At 32.0% G+C, this 19,615-nt stretch overlaps 1 protein-coding gene across 6 annotated transcripts in view; it reads left to right on the top strand.

Annotated features, from left to right (window-relative positions):
* Positions 1-16,556, top strand: part of Csmd3 (CUB and Sushi multiple domains 3) — a 1,205,819-nt gene extending 1,189,263 nt beyond the window's left edge. For 5 of the 6 annotated variants that reach the window (XM_074069089.1, XM_074069088.1, XM_074069087.1 and 2 more), the window contains 5 exons: positions 2,474-2,632; positions 4,535-4,647; positions 8,075-8,162; positions 10,333-10,468; positions 13,867-16,554. In XM_074069089.1, coding sequence (XP_073925190.1) covers positions 2,474-2,632; positions 4,535-4,647; positions 8,075-8,162; positions 10,333-10,468; positions 13,867-14,026 — 656 coding nt within the window. In that variant the 3' untranslated portion in view covers positions 14,027-16,554. Of the gene's footprint in view, positions 1-2,473; positions 2,633-4,534; positions 4,648-8,074; positions 8,163-10,332; positions 10,469-13,866 lie in introns of all 6 variants that reach the window. The other variant, XM_074069090.1, reaches the window with a different exon arrangement.
* The last annotated feature ends 3,059 nt before the right edge of the window (positions 16,557-19,615 follow it).

Below are 19,615 nucleotides of genomic sequence, written 5' to 3'. Positions count from 1 at the left end.
TGTATAAAATCTTACTAAATCAAATCCAACATTGTAGTAAAGTTAATATATCAGAAACAAATTTGATTCATGATTGACACATCAGGACATTTTCATTTTAAATAATCCTTAAAAGTAATATATCATATTAAGAGACTAAAGTACAAAAAGAGTGACCATTGTGATACTTAAAAGGAAAATATTTGATAAAATCCAACAACAATTTATGATTTTAAAATTCTGAATAAATTAATTAACTTAAGTAAAATTATCTATAAAATAATAACAGCAACTGTTGGTGTGAACATGAGAAAACAATAGGCAACATTCCATTTATAGTTATGAATGAGACAAAATAGGAAGCTTTAATGTGACAAAATAATATTTGGCAATTCATCAAAGTGAGGAGAATTATTGTGTATTTGAGAAGATGTGAAGCCTATGAAACAAAGTTGAAATTCAAGCACAGTTTGAAAGAAAGGATTGTGACTATCATTGTCTTCCTTCTTTTCATTGATCATCCCATCAGTGTTGGATGGCAATTTGGAATTTACAAAGAACTTTCAAATACATAATTATATTTAAATCTCAAAATAGACTTAAAAGTAGACAGAAAGAAGAATGATCATCCCTTTTGTCCAGTGGTAGCATAAGTGAATAAATAATGTCTGCCTTTCCCATTCATGAAGAGTTACCTCTCTCAGACATATGTGGGACAGATGAAGCATGGTGTTAGCACACTGGATCCAACAGAGGCTCACTTGAGTCCATTCTGTGCATTTTCAATCATTCTGCATCCAGTTTATATCCTGTTGGTAGCTGGAAATCTACAACATGGGAATATTTCTACCATAGAAAGCAGCAAATAGTACAGTTAGTTATTTTTCTTAAGTCCTAATTGTTAAACATTAACTACCTCATCACTGATATCAGTGATGAATTCTCATGCAGCTGACTTTGCTGCTGCTGGCACTCTTTCCATTACGATGAGCTCCTGAAACCAAAATTTTGTAATAGCCTTCAATTAACAGTCTATTTTCTCTAAGTACCATAGACACACAACATTAGGAATTGTACATTGTCATTAAATGTTTGGAGATAACCAAGAGAAATCACAGTACAGGACAGGGGAAATAAACAGAGACAGTACTTACTTACTGAGTGTCTACTATTTTCCAGGCTCCTCCATTAGAACACTTTTCTCTTTTTGTCCTTCTCTGATCTCTGCAGCTAAGAGTCTGTTACCCCATGGACCTGACTTTCATAATGTGGGGCAATTCTGTTTGTCACTTCCTTGTACAAACCATATCTAAATATGCTTTTGTTAGCCAAAAGATATCTGAGGTGCTTATCAAATCAAGGGCTTTTTATTCATACACTATTATCAAACTTTTAAGTAAGGTTCCACCATACATACAGAGCATAGCAGTGTAATTAGGAGCTTGGGAAGACACTGCAGTAGGAGGGTAAATTGGCAAAGGTTAGATAGCCAGGACTATAGAAGTTCATGATGCTAACTACCTGGCTGCTAAATATGTGTTTTATTAACAATCATTTTGTGAGCTGTAAGTGCTACAATTCCCTGTTTTATCTGCCTAATAGTAATGATGACAGCATTTGTACCAGTTAATAATTTTCTCGAAATTTCTAATATGATATCTCACTTAATCTCCCTGCTAATATTATGCTAATCCTAAGGAAATTCCACTTTAGACAATTAAGTAACTTATGATAAAGGTCAAAAAAATTTAGCTTATAAAATGTTAAACAGGGAATTATATACAAGCAACCCAACTGCAGTAGCTGCACTTATAACCCTTCTGCTGTATTTCACCACAGTCCCTATCTTTCCCAAAATAACTGGGCAATTCTAGTGACAATTTTTTTTTAATTTCTAAAAATACCTGTAAACCCCAAAGCTGTCAATATGGAGCAGCCCTGTTCTTCCTCAGGAGCATCCATTATTGAAATAGCTGAACTCAGTGTTCTGTAAGAAGAACAAAGAAGCATTCAGTCCCAAGTCTTCTGGGGCCATCTTGGAAGTGGGGGTGTGGGTAGGGTAATTGCATGTGCTTCCTTCTGTGAACCTATTACACAGAAAAGGAGGTCTCTTGGAACTTGTATATAAACAGTCTAATACTTTTGGCTTAGGAAAATCATTTTCTGAAAGAAAAATAATGCTATAAGAACCAAATGTGAAGTTTATATTTATGTGTTCTAAATATAAAATTCATGTCTTTGAATGTTATATTGTCTGTTTCTTTCTTAATGATGACATGTGAACTAATCTAGATTATTAGAGTTTTGATTTATTCTAAAAAAAAAGCAAACATTTTACATAATGAATTTATTTCAATATCTACATTCAACGTTACTGAGTACTTAGTAAAATATCATTTTTAAATATATAAATGTTCTTTAATCTACTATTTAATGCTCATATTCTTTGGAAACTGTAAAATTAAAATGCGTGCTTTATTCAACCTATTCACAGTTCCTGATGATGTGTTTGCCCAAAATTATATATGGAAAGGTTCTTATAATTTTAAAGGAAGGAAACAACCCATGACCTTGACAGTTACTAGCTTCAATGCATCCACTGGGAGAGTTAATGCCACACTGAGCAATAGCAACATGGAACTGCTACTTTCAGGTATCACATTAAAAAAGAGCAACAAAAATAGTACTTTTAGATTTTTATTTTTATTATGATTCCATCATTTTTATATGTAAGATAGCTGTTATATCTGTTTTTTGTGACATTCATAACTCATTAAAAATGACTTTCTGGATATTGGATTGATGAATTAATGTTACCAAACAAGCATAAAATTCTGAAATATCTTGTTTGGTTTGTTTTCTTGAGGTGCTGGGGATCTAACCCAGAGCCTTGTGAGTGCTAGGTAAGTGGTGTGCCACTGAGCTACATCCCCAACCTGAAACTCTGAAGTTTTGAAGTTAAGTTCCTTCAAGAATATATTTACATGGCTGGTGGAGTGGCTCAAGTGGTAGACCACCTGCCTGGCAAGTATGAGGGCCTGAGTTCTAACCCTGGTATTTTCACCTCAATTATTTTTAACATAGATAGAATTAGATGTCATATGTTAGAATAGAACAATAATTTGTAAAGTTAAGACAATATGATAGTCAAATATATAAAATACTTTTGCAAGTTTTTTAGTATGTAGTTTTGTAAAAATGGAACTATGATATTTGATATAGAAAACATAAAATGTATATATTGAAATTTTCATGGTTAGCTTCTTTCATAATTATTAGTAATGAAATAATTTGTTGTATCAGTAAAATAAAAACAAAATTATGATAATTGATCTTGTAAATGTTAGAAGGAATATTGAGCATCACATTGCATTATTGAATGATCCTGCACAAAATTTACTAAAGTATTAGAATTATTAAATACTACTATGCTTAATATTAATCTAAAAATATGCACAATTGCATATCAATCTTAATAAGCTTCAATGAGAGAAATGCATTTAAATAGTGATTAATAATTTATTTAGCTTTGAAATGTAAATATTTTTTGTTTCCTCTAAACACTAACCAAAAATATTTTTATATTTATTATAATGTAGAAAACTTCAAAATATATCCCTACAAGTATAGAAAAATAGACATGAAATATGTTGACTTAATTACCTTTTACTCACTGTCTCCATATAAGAACAATTATAACCATTTCTCACCCGTATTATTTTTTAATACTTTTATGTCTTGTCCATATTGATTGGAATTTACTTCAGGTCAACACCTGTGTCTCATTATTTTTATTTACCCAGATATTCATATTGTGTCTTGTTAATTATACTCACTATGTAAAAAAATCATTGCATGTAGTTTTGTGCTTCTTTTGTTCATGCTATTTACCTTATTTACATTGTTAAAATAAAATTCCTTCTTAATTTCCAAGACATGATTGAAATATTCTTTTTCTTTATAAATACTTCCTGATCACTCCAGTGTTTAATGATCCCTCTCTCTTCTGGCCTTTTGCTTATCACATTCTCTGATGCATTTTGCTTACTTGTGCACCTTATTGGCACTAAGTATTTTATTAAAAATCTTAAAAGTAAGAATGACATATGTTAATTTTGTGGCTCCTGCAGCACCTAGAATGCACACTCTGTCTCTCACATAGTGTTGGCACCTAATTCATTATTAAGCAAAAGATGAAATTTGAACTTTTAGTTTGTATCCCTACTTTTTATATTTGATTTTGTGGAAAGAAATCATTTGGGTTGCAATTTCATGAAATGATGTTATTACAAACAGTGGTACTTAATTTTAATAGTATAGGTAGTTTTAAGCCCCACAGATAAGATTTAAGTTGAAATTTCAGCTGAAAATGTGATCAATTAATATCTCAGGATTTAAGAACAGTATCATGTGTGAAGCCGGCTTGGCTCGGGTCTTGTCTTACATCTTTTTTCATCTCATATCTTATGTAATATATTTAAGGATTTGTACATAATAAAATGAAACATAACTATTTACAAAATTAAGTAAACTACAATGTCCTTGCATTTTACAGGGATATATAAAAGCCAGGAAGCTCGCCTAATGTTACACATATATCTTATTAAGGCACCAGCTCATGCTTCTGTGAAGAAAATGAAGGAGGAAAATTGGGCCATGGATGGTTTTGTAAGTACAGCTCTCTAAGTGTGCTGTTGATTTCAATTACAAATTTGTTGTTTCTCCAGAAAAAGGCTTTTTTCCAAATTTAGCTAATTGTGAGTGCTCATGCACATGCATGCACACACACATATACACACAAAGTAGTGTACATATATATTTATTTCAATAGTCTATACTATGGACCCAGAATTATTGGACTCTGATGTAATTTTCTTATTTTTGTAATATGTTTATATATGTCTGTACAGTGTTATTCATTGATTTCACTAAATATATTCTATCCTCAACACCAATAGAAAAATTTGGAGAAAAAATGATTCAGAGATGGGCATGGTGGGTCAGGTCTGTAATCCCAAAACTCAAGAGGCTAAGATAAGAAAGTCATGAGTTTGAGGCATACTGAACTAAATAAGACTCTTTCTCTCTCAGATAGATTACAGATAGATAGATAGATAGATAGATGATATATAGATAATAGATGATAGATGGATACATAGATACATAGATGATAGATGATTGATAGACAGATGATAGCTAGATAATAGATAGATAGGTAGATACATAGATAGAAAAAGATATAATTCAGCCTTTGTCTAGAACCAATCTGTAAGAAACATGTAATATATATGCATACATGTATGTATAGTTCTATATACATTTTGTATATATATATACATTTATATTTATATATATATACTAATGCATCAGAAAATTAAGTCTTTTAACTTAATACTTCAGTCTTGAAGTATGAAATTAGAGTATTATGTAACGTTGTCTATGAGGAGGGACACATGTCCCTGCTGCTTCCTTTGGGGAGATAGTTATTCTATTGTCATCCTGGAGTCACTTTGTCCTTCCAGTCATTTATATGAATTAGAGATTCTAATGGAAGCAGAAAGTCATAGTAACATAGTGGACAGGATTCTTTACTAAAGAATAATCATTAGAATGCTAACCCTTCATTTTCAAGGAAGATGTGATGAGAATAATAGGCTTCAATCAGTTTGGTTCCTAAGGAAAAAAATTGTCTCTCCTGATTTGTATTCTTATCATTCTTTGTGAAACTTGGAAGTAACTGATGTCTTCAATGCACTCAGTTTGTTTAATGTACTATTTCATCTAGGAAACAAATAAATTCATTCATTTAAGTGTTATGATTTCAGCAGTTCTCTTTACAAATATTTTTTTTCGTTTTCTTCCTTCCTTCCTCCCTCACTCCCTCCCTCCCTTCCATTCCTTCCTTCCTTCTTTTTGTGGCACTGATGGGGGGCGTTTAACTAAGGGCCTCACACTTGCTAGGTAGGTGCTCTATCACTTGAGCTATGCCACCAGTCCCTCTATTGTTGGTTGTTTGTGTGAGAAGGTCTTGCTTTATGCCCAGGACTGCTGTACTGCAGTGTTCCTATTTGTGCTTCTTCCATTGATTGAGATGGGGGTCTCATCAACTTTTTGCCTGGGCTGTTCTGGAATCATGATCCTCCTGATGTCTGCCTCCCAGATAGAGAAAATTACAGGCTTGAACCACAAGCCCAGCAGATATTTCATTTTTTAAAAATGATCATGCCCAGAGTAAAATGTCTATTAATAAGAAATAAATCACTTGTGAAGTGTCAAACATGGTTTAGCATGCTTTGCCTTTAAGGATGAAGATTCAACATTTTTACAACTTTTATGGTAACATCCATGTCTTAGGTAATTAATTGTCACTAATTAGTGAATACTTCAGGATAACTTATTTATTAATCAGTTATTGAGATCCCTCTAGTGGATCAATTCTTGTTTTGCTTATGAGATCAAATGACATTATGCATGTGAATTTTTTTAAATATAGGATTTTATACCTGTGTAAGATAGTATAGTTGTCAGCATTTACAAAATTAGACACAGTAAAAAAAAGTCTCAGATTAAGTTAACAATAAGTATTTAATTCTTTCTTGTTGTCTGGGTTAGCTGTGGAAGCTTTTCTTGAGGCTGTTATGCAATTCACATCTGCTCCCTGCATCATTCTGGCACTGAGGTGGGAGTGGCAGCAGCTAGCTGGAGCATTTTCTTCTCTTAAAAGAAGTCAGAAGTAAACAGATGCCTGTAATCCTAGTTGCTTGGAAGGATGAGGTTGGGAGGAAAGTGGTTCTAGACCAGCGTAGGCAAAAAGTTCACAAGATCTCATCTCAATGGAAAAAAAGCTGGGCATGATGTCTGCAGCTGTCATCCCATAGCAGCAGGTAGTGGGAAAGAGTAGTATAACCATGCAGAGCAGCCTGGGCAAGAAGCAAGACCTCATCTCCAAAATAACCAGAATGAAAAGGGCTGGAAGTGTGGCTCAAGCAGCAGAGGGCCTGTCTCACAAACATGAAGTTCAAATCTTGGTACCACACTAATAATAATTAGGTCAGGAACTCTCAGTGGAACAAAAGTTGTTCTGAAATAAACTATAATAAGTTGACATACAACTTTTTTTTAAAGAAAGTGACTTGCTGTGTATCCTGCATTGTCCTTAATCTTACAATTCTTCTGCCTCAGCCTCCTGAGTGCTGGGATTCTAGGTGTGGGATTAGAGGTTGACATATGCCTTTTTTAATAGTTCAGTTTAGGTATAATTCATATATTCTATAATTCTTTCATTTAAAATACACAATTCAGTAATTTTAATTATGTGCACAGATATATATATGTATAACCATCAGCTGATTTGAGAATAATTTCATCACTTTGGAAAGAAATCCAACAGCCTTTAGTTGTCACTCCTACCCCCAACCCTTATCCTAGCCTTCATTCTAAACAATCACTAATCTATTTTCTACTTTTCTAGATTTCCATGTTCTAGCCTTTTATGTAAGTGAAGTTGTAAAATATATGGTCTTCTGTGAATGACTTCTTTCACTTAGAATAATGAGAAATATTTCTCTTAAGACCTGGGCTTACAACTGACCTTATTGCCAGTCCCACTCTTCTTCCATTGGCTAAAGCAATTTTCAGGACAAAGCCTGATTCAATGAAAAAGGAAGTCCCCTCTTCCCATGAAGGTTGTGGGAGGGGCAGAAGCAATATGCACATGCAGAACAGCCATATAATCTACAAAGAACAGCATTGTTATATTTTATTTTTTTAATTTTCCAACAGAGTAAGGACTCTTTCATCATGTTATTGCCATTTTTGGAAACTGAGTTATTCACCTATAAGAGATCTATGTCCCCATGTCATTATATTAATAACCATCCCCCTTTGGCCAATGTCATAATTCTTTAAAATCATGACTTTTACTTTTCCTTTTATGATGGAAATTCTCACAATATTTTGTTTGCATAGGAGGAAGAGATAGAGGAAAACAACGCTGGCTAATATTCAATTCAGAAAAAAAATGGATTTTTATTCAAACTAGGACAATATACCTGTGGCTACTCTTCATATTTAATCAGACTTTTAAATATTTTAGGTTTCTGCTGAGCCTGATGGAGCGACTTATGTATTTCAAGGATTTATTCAAGGCAAAGATTATGGACAATTTGGACTCCAAAGACTGGGTATTTATACTTGATTTTCATGTAGTTCATTTATTACCACAGACATCATAAGAAAACACAGTGGATTCTGCATATAAAGCATACTTACTACACTTTGAATTGTGCATTTTGGGGGCTATGCATTGATACATTTGATGGCTTTTAAAAAATAATCACATTCTTTAGAACAGGTTGCCTACATAACAACTCTGTACAATGTTTAGGTTTTCATCATATTTCTAATAAATAGGACAAACTGTCTTGTCCTTAAGCAAATTAAAAAAGATGATATAGGTAAAGAAATATTAAACCATAAATTATTTTATCTTATGAGAACTTTAGTACTTCCTTTCAATTTGAATATTGTTGCGATTTTCTGACTCTTCTAAAAAAAGTAAGAAAATCTTACACTTTGAGAATCTTACAAAATCAGAAAGGAACAATCACTGAGTAATGGGCCCCTATTGGAATCTTGGTGCTCCTTGAACATGTAAATTTTCTGTGGTGGGACACAAAAGGTTTTGTCATTCTCATTTGTAAACATTCAATGGTTTTCCTAAAATATATCTATGAACATAGCTCTTTGTGTATTAGTTTTCTGAGGTATACTTTCTCTCATTTTTACACTGTGGTGTGAATATGTAAAGTATATATCCAATCCAGGCTCTAGAAGCTACTATTGGACATTTATATACATTTTTGATACTGAGACTTAAACCAGGTCCTACAGCTTGAGCCACTCCACCAGACTTTTTTGTATTAGGTATTTTCGTGATAGGGTCTTGTGAACTTACTTGCCTGGGGTTGGCTTCGAACTGTGAGCCTCTTGATCTCCGCCGTCTCAGTAACTAGGATTACAGGTGTGAGCCACCGGTGCCTGGCTGCACATTAGCTTAAGAAATCTTTACTTTGAACTTTTGTGTAAATATACTGTCACTGAAAAAAGGAGGCATAGGAAAATGCACTATTTTTTTTTAGTCCACACAAAAATTGTGACTTAGTTGAATATAATTGTTTATCAAAAAGGGAAATCATCCTTCTGTGAATGAATAATAATGGTATCATTTCACATAATGCCCTATTCAAAATTGGGTTCTATTTAATGACATAATAAACCATTTATTACTATGGTTCATTAATACAGCTATGTCATTGAATGTAGGACGTTTTCATACACTGTTCTTAACAGTTTCTCAAACACGTCATATCGAAAGTAGAATCTACAAAAATGTAGCTATTTCTTCCTGAAGAACTGTTAGCTATTCCTTTTCCCCATCCTTGTGCCAAAATGTTGACAAACATACTTTTTTTCACTTTCTAACTCAACTCATGTCATAGCCATTTTCTCAGCTTTGAGTAGAATACTTCTTATGCTGCCCCTCCATCCCGCTGTCATTCACACAAACAAGTTATCTCTCTTTGTATGCTGTTCCTACTGCTCTAGTTCAAAACTTAATATCCACTTTTAAAATCTGTAACAACCTTCTAACTGCACTTGCTTCCAGCATGTGCTCCTCAAGTCCTCCTACCACAGTTTCTCCTGGAAGTTTCATGTCTTGGTCACTGGGTCTTTTATTTCTGTGTACCTTCATTTGCTCTTTACTGAGGTGGGTAGTAAGTTTGAACACCTTAGGATGGTTCTTCCTTTCCAAAGTGCCCCGTGGTATATTATTTTAGCCACCTATTCCTACTACAAGTCAATGTTTGTCGCATTTACTAAGTATGTCACTTACCTGCCTGTTTCTAGGCTCGTGATATTACTATTTCCTTCTCTATTTGTTGTTCTACTGACTCTTCAAGGCCAAACCTATTTTACATACACTTCAGAAAAATTTTTTAGATATGCCAGAAAAATTACTCCTTCCTTTTCTAAAATACATTGGCCATTAATTCATGCTTGATACGTACATTTGGCATTTCTGTAAGTCTTCTCACTATTGTATGAATTTCTCGACTCAAGACTATATACATATTGTTTAGCTGCATTCTTTCTGGAAAAATGTCTTATACATTACAAAATTGTGCAAAAAAGTGTGACAATGAGGTGAAGGTGTTTCACAAATTACCTTGTTTACTATGTATATTTCTAAATAGATATCTTGAAAAAGAAAAATTTGTCTTGATAAGGTAGAAATCAATGATGATAAAGTAGAGTTGATTTTGTATTGATAATTCACTTTTTATTTTCTAGGACTCAATATGTCAGAAGGTTCAAATTCTTCCAATCATCCTCATGGTACAAATAGTAGTTCTGTGGCCATTGCTATTCTTGTGCCTTTTTTTGCACTTATATTTGCAGGATTTGGATTTTATCTTTATAAACAAAGGTAGGTAAATTGAATTTTAACTATAAAATGTTCCACATATCTATCTTGCATGGCATTTCTACTGTTTTAGTTCAAATCCTCATTTCTATTTTTTGTTATTGAAATCTGAGTAACACAGTTATTGAAAACTTTATTTTCACTGCTCACTCCTATATTACCTCATACACATTACAGAAAATGACTCTGCTAAATTGCATAAGAATTCAGTCTAACCCTTTTTCACTTGCCTGTCAATTTCCTGGTCCAGAAATAGTTGTACAAGTTATTTTTACATTATCTATAAGAGGATTTAGACACACAAAAATATAGGTTAAGGTTCACATTAAAGAGGTGATATCTATTTCTAGAATTATTTAGAGAACTAGGAAGAAGTATGTGTCCTGATCTCTTAGTTCACATGTAGTCCTGACTGATGTTACCCTCTCACTCATCTTCTGCTACCTTTGACGATTATACAATCAATATATTTATGATAAATCAAGTATATATTATTATTAAACAACCCTGTTTAATCTATCCAGTGAAACATACTGGTAAGGGCATTAGTATTGGGAAAATCCTTTATCAAGAGAAATATGTAGGTAACCAGATAATTTAACTAATATTACTTAAGTTCATTTTCTTCCACACGATGTTTTAATATGCAAGAATGATTTATTTAATATTATACAATTTTTAAGATCTATAAGTTACCAGCTATCTTAGTCTGGTCAATATCAGACATTACTTGAAGATAAAGAATAACTACCACTAAATTATTTGTAAAAAGCAACTGTGCCAACCCTTTTTTATTGTGGTAAAATATATGTAACATAAACCTACAATTTAATACATTTTAAAGTGTGCTGTTCAGTGACATTGAATACATTTAGTCTTATGCAACATTATATAACTCCAGAATATATTTATAAATCAAAAAGGAAACTATAGTCATTAAGCAATCACTCCCCATAGCCTTTACCTCCAACTTCAGCCCACCAAAATTCTATCTTTATGAATTTGCTTATTCTGGATTTTTCATATTATGGAAACATACGATGTATGACATTTTGTGCCTGGTTTCATAAACAGCAGGATGTTTTCACATTTCATCCATGTTATAGTATCAAAACTTCATTCCTTTATATGAATCAATAACTTCCCATCTTATGTATATGATATGTTTTGTTTGAGGTTGTCAATCAATTGATAAACATTTGGGTTGTTTCTTTTGCTTTGTGTAATTCGTTATGCTATACACATTTATACATTACTTTTTCCTTGAATTTTTTCAGTTCTTTTGGGTATATAGTCAAGAATGAAATTTCTGAGTCATGTGTAATTCTCTTTTTAACTTAATAAGGAAAAAACAAGTGGTTTTGCACAGCAATTGCACCATTTCACATTTCTACCTGCAATGCATGTGGGTTCCACTTTCTCCACATCCTCATCAGCACTTGTTTTTGTTGTTCTTTTTTATTGCAAGCGTACTAGTGTATTTGAAATAGCATCACATTATAGTCATGACTTTTATTTCATAATTGTGACAGTGTTGAGCATCTATTTACATGTTTCTTGGTCTTTTGTATCTTGTATCTGTGTATTCTTGGTCCTTTATCTATCTTCTCTGTAGAAATGCCTGCTTAAGAATTTTGCCTAGACTTAGTTGAGTAATTTGTCTTATTGAGTTGAAAGAGGTCTTTCTATATTCTGGACACTAGGCACTTGCAGGTATTTTATTCCTTTCTATGTCTTGTATTTTCATTTTCTTGATTCACTGTCTTTTACTATACAAAAGCATTTTGGGGTTTTTTGATCAAGTTCAATTTATATATTATTTCTCACTTGGGTTCTTCATATCGTATTTGAGAAACTAAGGCCAGATTCAGGGTCATGAGTATGTACTCATTTGGCTTTTCCTCAGAGTTTTATGGATTTAGCACTTACATTTAAGACTTTGATTCATTTTGAGTTAATATTTGTTCATGGTGTGAATTTTCCTTTTTAAAAACAGTGATAGTTTACTTAAAATTAAGTATTAAGAGAAGGCAATTCTTTTACATCTTTACCATTTTAATCTAATTAAAGAGAAATCACAATAAATGTAGTTTTATTATTAATTTTGTTTGGAAAAAAAGAAATGGATACGATCCAATACTTATGATAAAAGGTATACTTGGTGAGAGAACAGCTTCTCAGGTTACTACAAATAAAACCTTCAAATAATTTTAGAATATTGTTACAGAAATTAACTAAAATATTTGAAATATAGGAAAAGCATTTGTGACACTAAAATAGCATAAAATAATGCAAATAAGATTCAATTAGTAGTTGAAATTTATGGATGTTAGGCATAAACAAAGGAGTTGAGAAACAAACTTACTAAAAGCTATATCCTTTTTAAACAAAGGCAATACTGCCTTTGTTTTATGACATATTTCATGAAATGTGGGAAAGAGAAAAAAATAAATAACCATTTGACAAAGATGGGAGAAATAATGAAATGAAGAAAGAAGTTCAGACAACCTACACCATCCATCCTAGACTCCATGTATTTTGTTAATTAAAGGCAGATGTTTAATTACCAATAACTTTTTGGAAACTATTTTCATGATATGTATATCACTATAGTCATTTTATTTTTGAGATTTTTAATTTGTTTGTGCCAATGTATACACTTTTAAGAATTAAATTGTGTATTTGAAGTTTTGGAATATTTTAAGTACCTTCACATTAGATGTCAGTACTGTCTACTCTTCATGAAATTCTCTTTTTCTTATTAGTGAAGGGCTGTCTCCTTCTTGTCCTTTAAGCCTCAGTCTAAATTCTAGCTCCTATGAGATGCCTTTCCTAAAGTGACCCCCAAACATTTCTTATCATACCAACCATTTTCAATAGCATCATAACAACTCTCACTATCTATTTTTCTCATTTCATTTCTTTTTATTCGTTTTGTCCTGTCAGTCCAATTTGAAATCCACCAGAATAATAACTTTATATTTTTTTAAACATTATACACACATTGTCTAAAATGATGCCTGACACATAACAGATGTTTGGGAAATACTCAATGAGTAAATGAATAATAACGAGTAAATGCAAATAAAATTCATCATCATCATCATTGTATTATACATAAGTGATAGAAATAAATATTTCATAAGATAATTTTAATAGTTAATTTCATTTACTTACATTTATAATTCTTATTGGTACTGTATATAAATATGTATTATATGTAAATAATAAAAGTCATTCAGGCTTTAAATGACAAGTAAGTAGCTCAAGTTTGATTTATTGTGTTTAGTTTATGTGACATTATCCACTAAGAGTGATAACTTAAATATTTTATGTTTGAACCCTACTTGCTCCTTCTTGAAGTAAATTAACACAAAGCTAATCACTGTTCTCTCCAACAGGACTGCACCCAAAACACAGTATACCGGATGTTCAGTACATGAAAATAACAATGGCCAAGCAGCTTTTGAAAACCCCATGTATGACACTAATGCCAAGTCAGTGGAAGGGAAGGCTGTACGATTTGATCCCAACTTGAACACAGTTTGCACAATGGTATAATGCGGCAACACTTTGCCTTCTTCAAAATCTTGGAAATTGACACACAATCAGTGCACATTTAGTTCACTGCTAAACAAAGCACACTTTTCAGGACTTGCTGGGTCACCTTTTCCTGAGGAATGAGAGAGAAGAGTGTTTTTTCATAAACTGGATCAAAAGTCTTCTTCATGTTTACCATGGAGAGTTTTACAGAAATTTGGCTGCACTCTGAGAGTGCTTACTCACAGTTTTATTTGCTTTTTTAAAAAAGGAGATTATTCTAAAACATAAACTTATTTGCATATATTGGAGGAGCATCCACTATCAGTATTTCTGTGCTTTATAAACTATATTAGAGGGACTGGGTTAAACAAAAAGATATAGGGTAGAAAATAAGAGATGTACTTACAAAAGTCAATAGATCATTGACTTCTCTTTAACTTTCCTGAGCAACATTGCACCCATCAGTCTGTATTTCATACCACACCATCTGCTATTCATTCTTGTTAGTCTATGTCTTATTATCCTTATTTTCATGATATTTAAGATTGGGACATGCCTTTAACTGTTTATGATATAATTTATGCCACAGAAGAAATAAGGCTGCCCACCCCAATTTAACTTTCTGGGTTTTTTGTTCTTCATGCTGTTTTTCTTTTAACTGATTGTCATAGTTTATTCAAATGGCAAGGTCATTGTGTCATTGTCCCCTCCTGATTTCCAACTACAGACTAACCATTTTTATTCTGTGAGTCCTAGGGTAGAGTTTAAGTTTTTGCTTCACTACATTTTGTCAGCCTGAAACCATTTTGACTGGCAAAAATTATCTATAAAGATGATTATTTTGCAGCATTCTGAGGCAACAAACTTTTTACCATTCTTTAGCAAACTTTCCAATGTTTATTAAAGACCAAATAGACTCTATGAACAATACATGGTTTTTAATTTATGCCTAACTATCCTTCCAGTTAAACCTTCAAATTTAACAGTGTTGACACTTCAAAAATGCTTCTAGCAATGAGAAGCATACTCTGGTCTAGCCCCTTAACAAAATGAGTAAGAAAATAAAAAAAAAAAAAAAACACATTCATTCAGTTGTTTCCTAAAGATACGAGTTTATTAAATTTTCATTTATTTAAAAATTTCTATACTGTTATTTTTGAAAAGCAGGTTTCAGATACAGCAGGTTTCTTTCATAGTCAGATTCCAATGTGTGATTGTATGTTATTGGTTGTTCATTTACAACTACATCATTCAGTGATGCCAGCATTTTTATTCAATAGGCCATTGTCTTCCTTTTTTAAAGCATGTTTCACTCCATTGAAAAAAATTATGTACCTAGTGTAAACTTGTTGTTGTCCCTTTCAAATATGGATTACTCTGTGAATGGTCTCCACTCTTTGTGTCATGAGACAGAGTGCCTAAGAGAAACCATTGCACCTGGAAGCACTGCTTGGATCTAGCTCTACATTTAGAATTTCTTGTAAACCACTTTGAGATACATTGTTTTGGAAATTCATATAATTTTCTCAACATTGTATTCTACTGACAGGATGCGGTTTTAAATTTTATGGCATCAGTTATTTATTCTTGTTTATTCAAATGACTGCAATAACAATGATTCACTCACTAATGTTAAGGTTAATACATTTAAGATCTTGTTTAAACAATGTTTCTTCTGCAACTGGCTACTCCTCTTATATTAATGCATACACTTTTGTAAAGAAGTATATTTTTATGAGAAAAACTTTGTAAAAGTATGATGTAAATTTTCAGTGCAATGTAAACAAATAAAAATGGATAATTGCTTTTGTAAAAAGTGTATTCTTTTCAAAATTACCTGCAACCATTCTGGTTAGTAAAAGGAATCAACAACCAACTTTTATTTGGTGTTTTTGCAAGTTTCCAAACAGCACATTATATCTACTTAGTAACATAGTAATAAAACATAGGTGTTTTTCTTCTTTATAGTCTATACTTCTTCAAATGTAACAATCTTTGAGAAGTAAATAGATTCCCAGTAAATATATTATTAGTACTGCTACCAAGCAAGGGCTCACTGTTGATGGTGCATGAAAGACAAACTGACATGGAATTTTTGTAAAAGGAAGGAGCTTTATTGAATTTAACCAAGAAGAAAACTGGAGGCATGTTTAAGTCTGTCTCCCCAGCAGTAGTCAGGGAATTTATGAGTACAGAGCCGGAGACACTGCTTAATGATTGGATAGCAAGAGGCATATTTTTTTAGGGTTCTTTTGTACAGTTGTAGACATTCATCACACCACTTCTCAAGTCACCTTTTTTTTTAACTTCAGGGCATTTTGAACTTAAAGTCAAAATGTGCTCCCTCATGGACGACTTCTGCGCATGCTCAACTAGGGATAACCAGGTTTAGCTGGTCCCTGCTGGATTTTTGAACATGTTTCTGTCAAAACAACCTAAAAGAAAATTTGTTAGTTGGTTAATTTATACATTGTTTCTCTTTGTTTTCAATTCCAAAGAGCCTCAGAATGTTTGTTAAATATGACTATTTAAAAAAATACTATCCAAATTTAGGCACACTTTATAATTTCTATTTCTGCACTATATTTTCATAAGTATACTATGAATACAGTAATAGTTACATTAAACACATACTTGAAAAACAAATCTACTCTTACAAAGATGTAGGCTTTCCACAAATAAATGGAACAAGTAAGCATTATGTACTTCAGAGAGTTATTGTTTGTGTAAACTTCTAGCCACAAGTTACTTTCAATTTTATTACAGAACTTTTTCCACAAAAGACAAATATAAAGAAAAGTGTCTTTATATTTGAGCACTTCAAATTCCAGCCTTTTTAGTCTAGCTCTGTTTATTACATTTTTGTTTTAGATCCAAATGCCTCTTGAAGCAATTCCAGGAACTTTGCTGTCACCCCACCTTTCCCTAAAGTCATGTTTTCTGTATTGTCACTGGTTCTTTGTGTTTATTTTTATTCTTCTCTATATATTCCCCTTTTCTCTAATTGGATATTTTTCTTAATGATCCTTCTTTCTTTTGCATATCCTCTGCTTTTTTAGTTTTTATTATCTTTAATTTTTTTCTTCACTTTTTACCCTTAACCTTCTCAAAAGTGACCAGCAATTTTCCTGTAAATGTTGTTAAAGAGCATTAATTTTATATACTTACAGACATTAAAGATAAGCCTCACTCAGAGTTTCTGGAACCTAATGAGCTACTGTAGAAAACAGGCTGAAAGCAAGGTTTATTTTGCTGTCTTCTTCACTAACTAGTAAAAGGAAAATAAGTGTATAACATATTTTAAGAATCAATAAAAAAGGTGGATATTACTCCCTTTAAAATGAGAATTTCTTGTTTTTCAAAGTACTACTCTCTGAAACATATATATATGTATATATTTAAAGTAGTTGAAATAAAGCAAAAAATTGGTTCTAGAAAATTATAAAATCACATGAAGCTAAAAAATAATTTAGGATGGGTAGTTTGAATTTTGGCTACAGGCGCTATTGATTTTTCTTTTTAGAATGACTGGAGGTAAGGGAATATTGATCTAAGAAGATATGTGTTTTGTAAAATTTGAGAAATATCTTTGTCATCATTTATATGAGTTTGGTGTTCTAACGTAATTTGAGCACTGGGGAACAGAAGAAACCACTGGACATTAAGTTTCATTCTCACAAAGCAGTGGAACTGGTGAACATCTGCCAAATACTTTCCCAACTTTAATAAGTCCCTTTGTGTAATAATTTTATTACTCTTTGAAAAAGATATATGTCCCATACATTCAAATTCATAGCTTTAAGTTGTATTTCAAAATATAAAACAAAAATCCGTGTTTAAACTTTCATAAGATGCAAACTATGTGTAAGTCTTACCATACCCATGAAAATAGGGATGAACTTGAGTGCTTTGACAGAAACATAAAGATGTAGACAAAAATATAAAACCATCTGTAATATATGAATTAAAAGTAACCCCGGTGTCATCCTTCTCAGCAACTGTTTTTCTCACACCTTTGAATTCAGATTTTCTGTGTCTAGAAAGACCTAACTAGAATACGATATGCTGTTCTGAGAATAGCAGTTGTTATCCTTGCACTCCCAATAACCCAATACTTGGCTATTAAAAAGAAAGAAGAGCAAGCCAGGATTTCTTTAAAGTCTATGTTTTAAAATGTATAAAATGAAATGATGTAAATTGATCATAATAAAATAGTTATAAAATATTGTAAATACTGTAGTATGTGTACTAATATACATGTATACATTAATGGATATATATAGGTATAGGTATATATATATATTATATATATATATATATATGTATAGGTATATATATATATATATTTAGTGAAAGATTAAAGAAGCATTAGGAGTAATCATTTCCATAGTTTTGTCTATTGGGATCATAAGTAATATTTTGAGAAATTCATAAGATTTTACATGACCTGAGAGTATGATTGATTTTTGTTGGTAACAAAATCATACATTGTTTTTACCTGACCTTATGATTGAATGGAATACTGCATTTTCATTGGAAGATAATTGAAGATAACAATGTAAACTTTTTTTTCTATCTGAGGTTGCAAACTCTTGGAGTTTTATCTTCATAACAGGTTAAGAAAACTGCTTTATAGATTGAAATTTTAGCAACTACATTGTGGCGAGTGAAGGAAGGAGATATAGTGTATGCTTTCTTGTGCTACTGGGAATCAAAATGGAGTGTGTGGTTTGTGCCTTGGTAATAAAATACCAATATGAAGTAAATGAAGTCAAAGAATAAAAAATGGGTATAAAATTTTAGTGGAATATTCAGATTTTAATGCAAAATAGATGTGCACAATTCTATTATGAGCTATAATGTATATTGGGAGAATAAAAATATAGTAATCACATCTATCTCATCCTGAAACAACTTAATTTCTTGCTGAACTGTAAAAAAAAAATTGTTTTAAGTAATGATATTGGAACTCAAGGCCTCATGCTTGCTGGCAAGTTCTGTACCACTTGATCTGTACCTCCAACCCTTTTTGCTTTTAGTTATTTTTTGATAGGGTCTTGTGTTTTTCCCTGGGTGGCCTTGGATCTTGATCCTCCTACATTTGCCTCCTGAGTAACTGGAATTATAGTCATGTGCCAGCATGCCTGGGACCTATAAAGCAAATTCTTGAATCATTGCTAGAAAAAAAATCACAAAATAAATCTAAGTATGTTTTCATTTTGTCACTACTTTGTACTGATTGAAATTGAGTTCTATGAACTATGAGAGAAATATGGCAAATTTCAGTCCATTGAATGAGATCCTACTTTGTTTCTGGTTTAATGATTAACATGATTAAAAATGATTTGAGCTGTGTGGCATTGATACATGTTTTGAGAATATTCAGAATTTAATAGAACTAAATACTATAAAAAGTGCACATTAGGTCATTAATATCATAGAAAACTTGGACATTTCTAGACAAAATCATGGTTTGTTCACAATTTCAGTGGGGAATGTATTGTTAACTTTTCATTTGTCCTGTGTCTGTTTCCTTAGGAATCGGTATTAGCTGATGCTTTATATATTAATGACAGTTTGAATGAAGAAATAAAAAGCTCCCATAAT

The sequence above is a fragment of the Castor canadensis genome, chromosome 3 (assembly GCF_047511655.1).
Source record: "Castor canadensis chromosome 3, mCasCan1.hap1v2, whole genome shotgun sequence".
NCBI classification, from domain to species: Eukaryota; Metazoa; Chordata; class Mammalia; order Rodentia; family Castoridae; genus Castor; species Castor canadensis.
The sequence above is the reverse complement of the archived record's forward strand: the minus strand, read 5'-3'. Positions and strand labels throughout refer to the sequence as shown.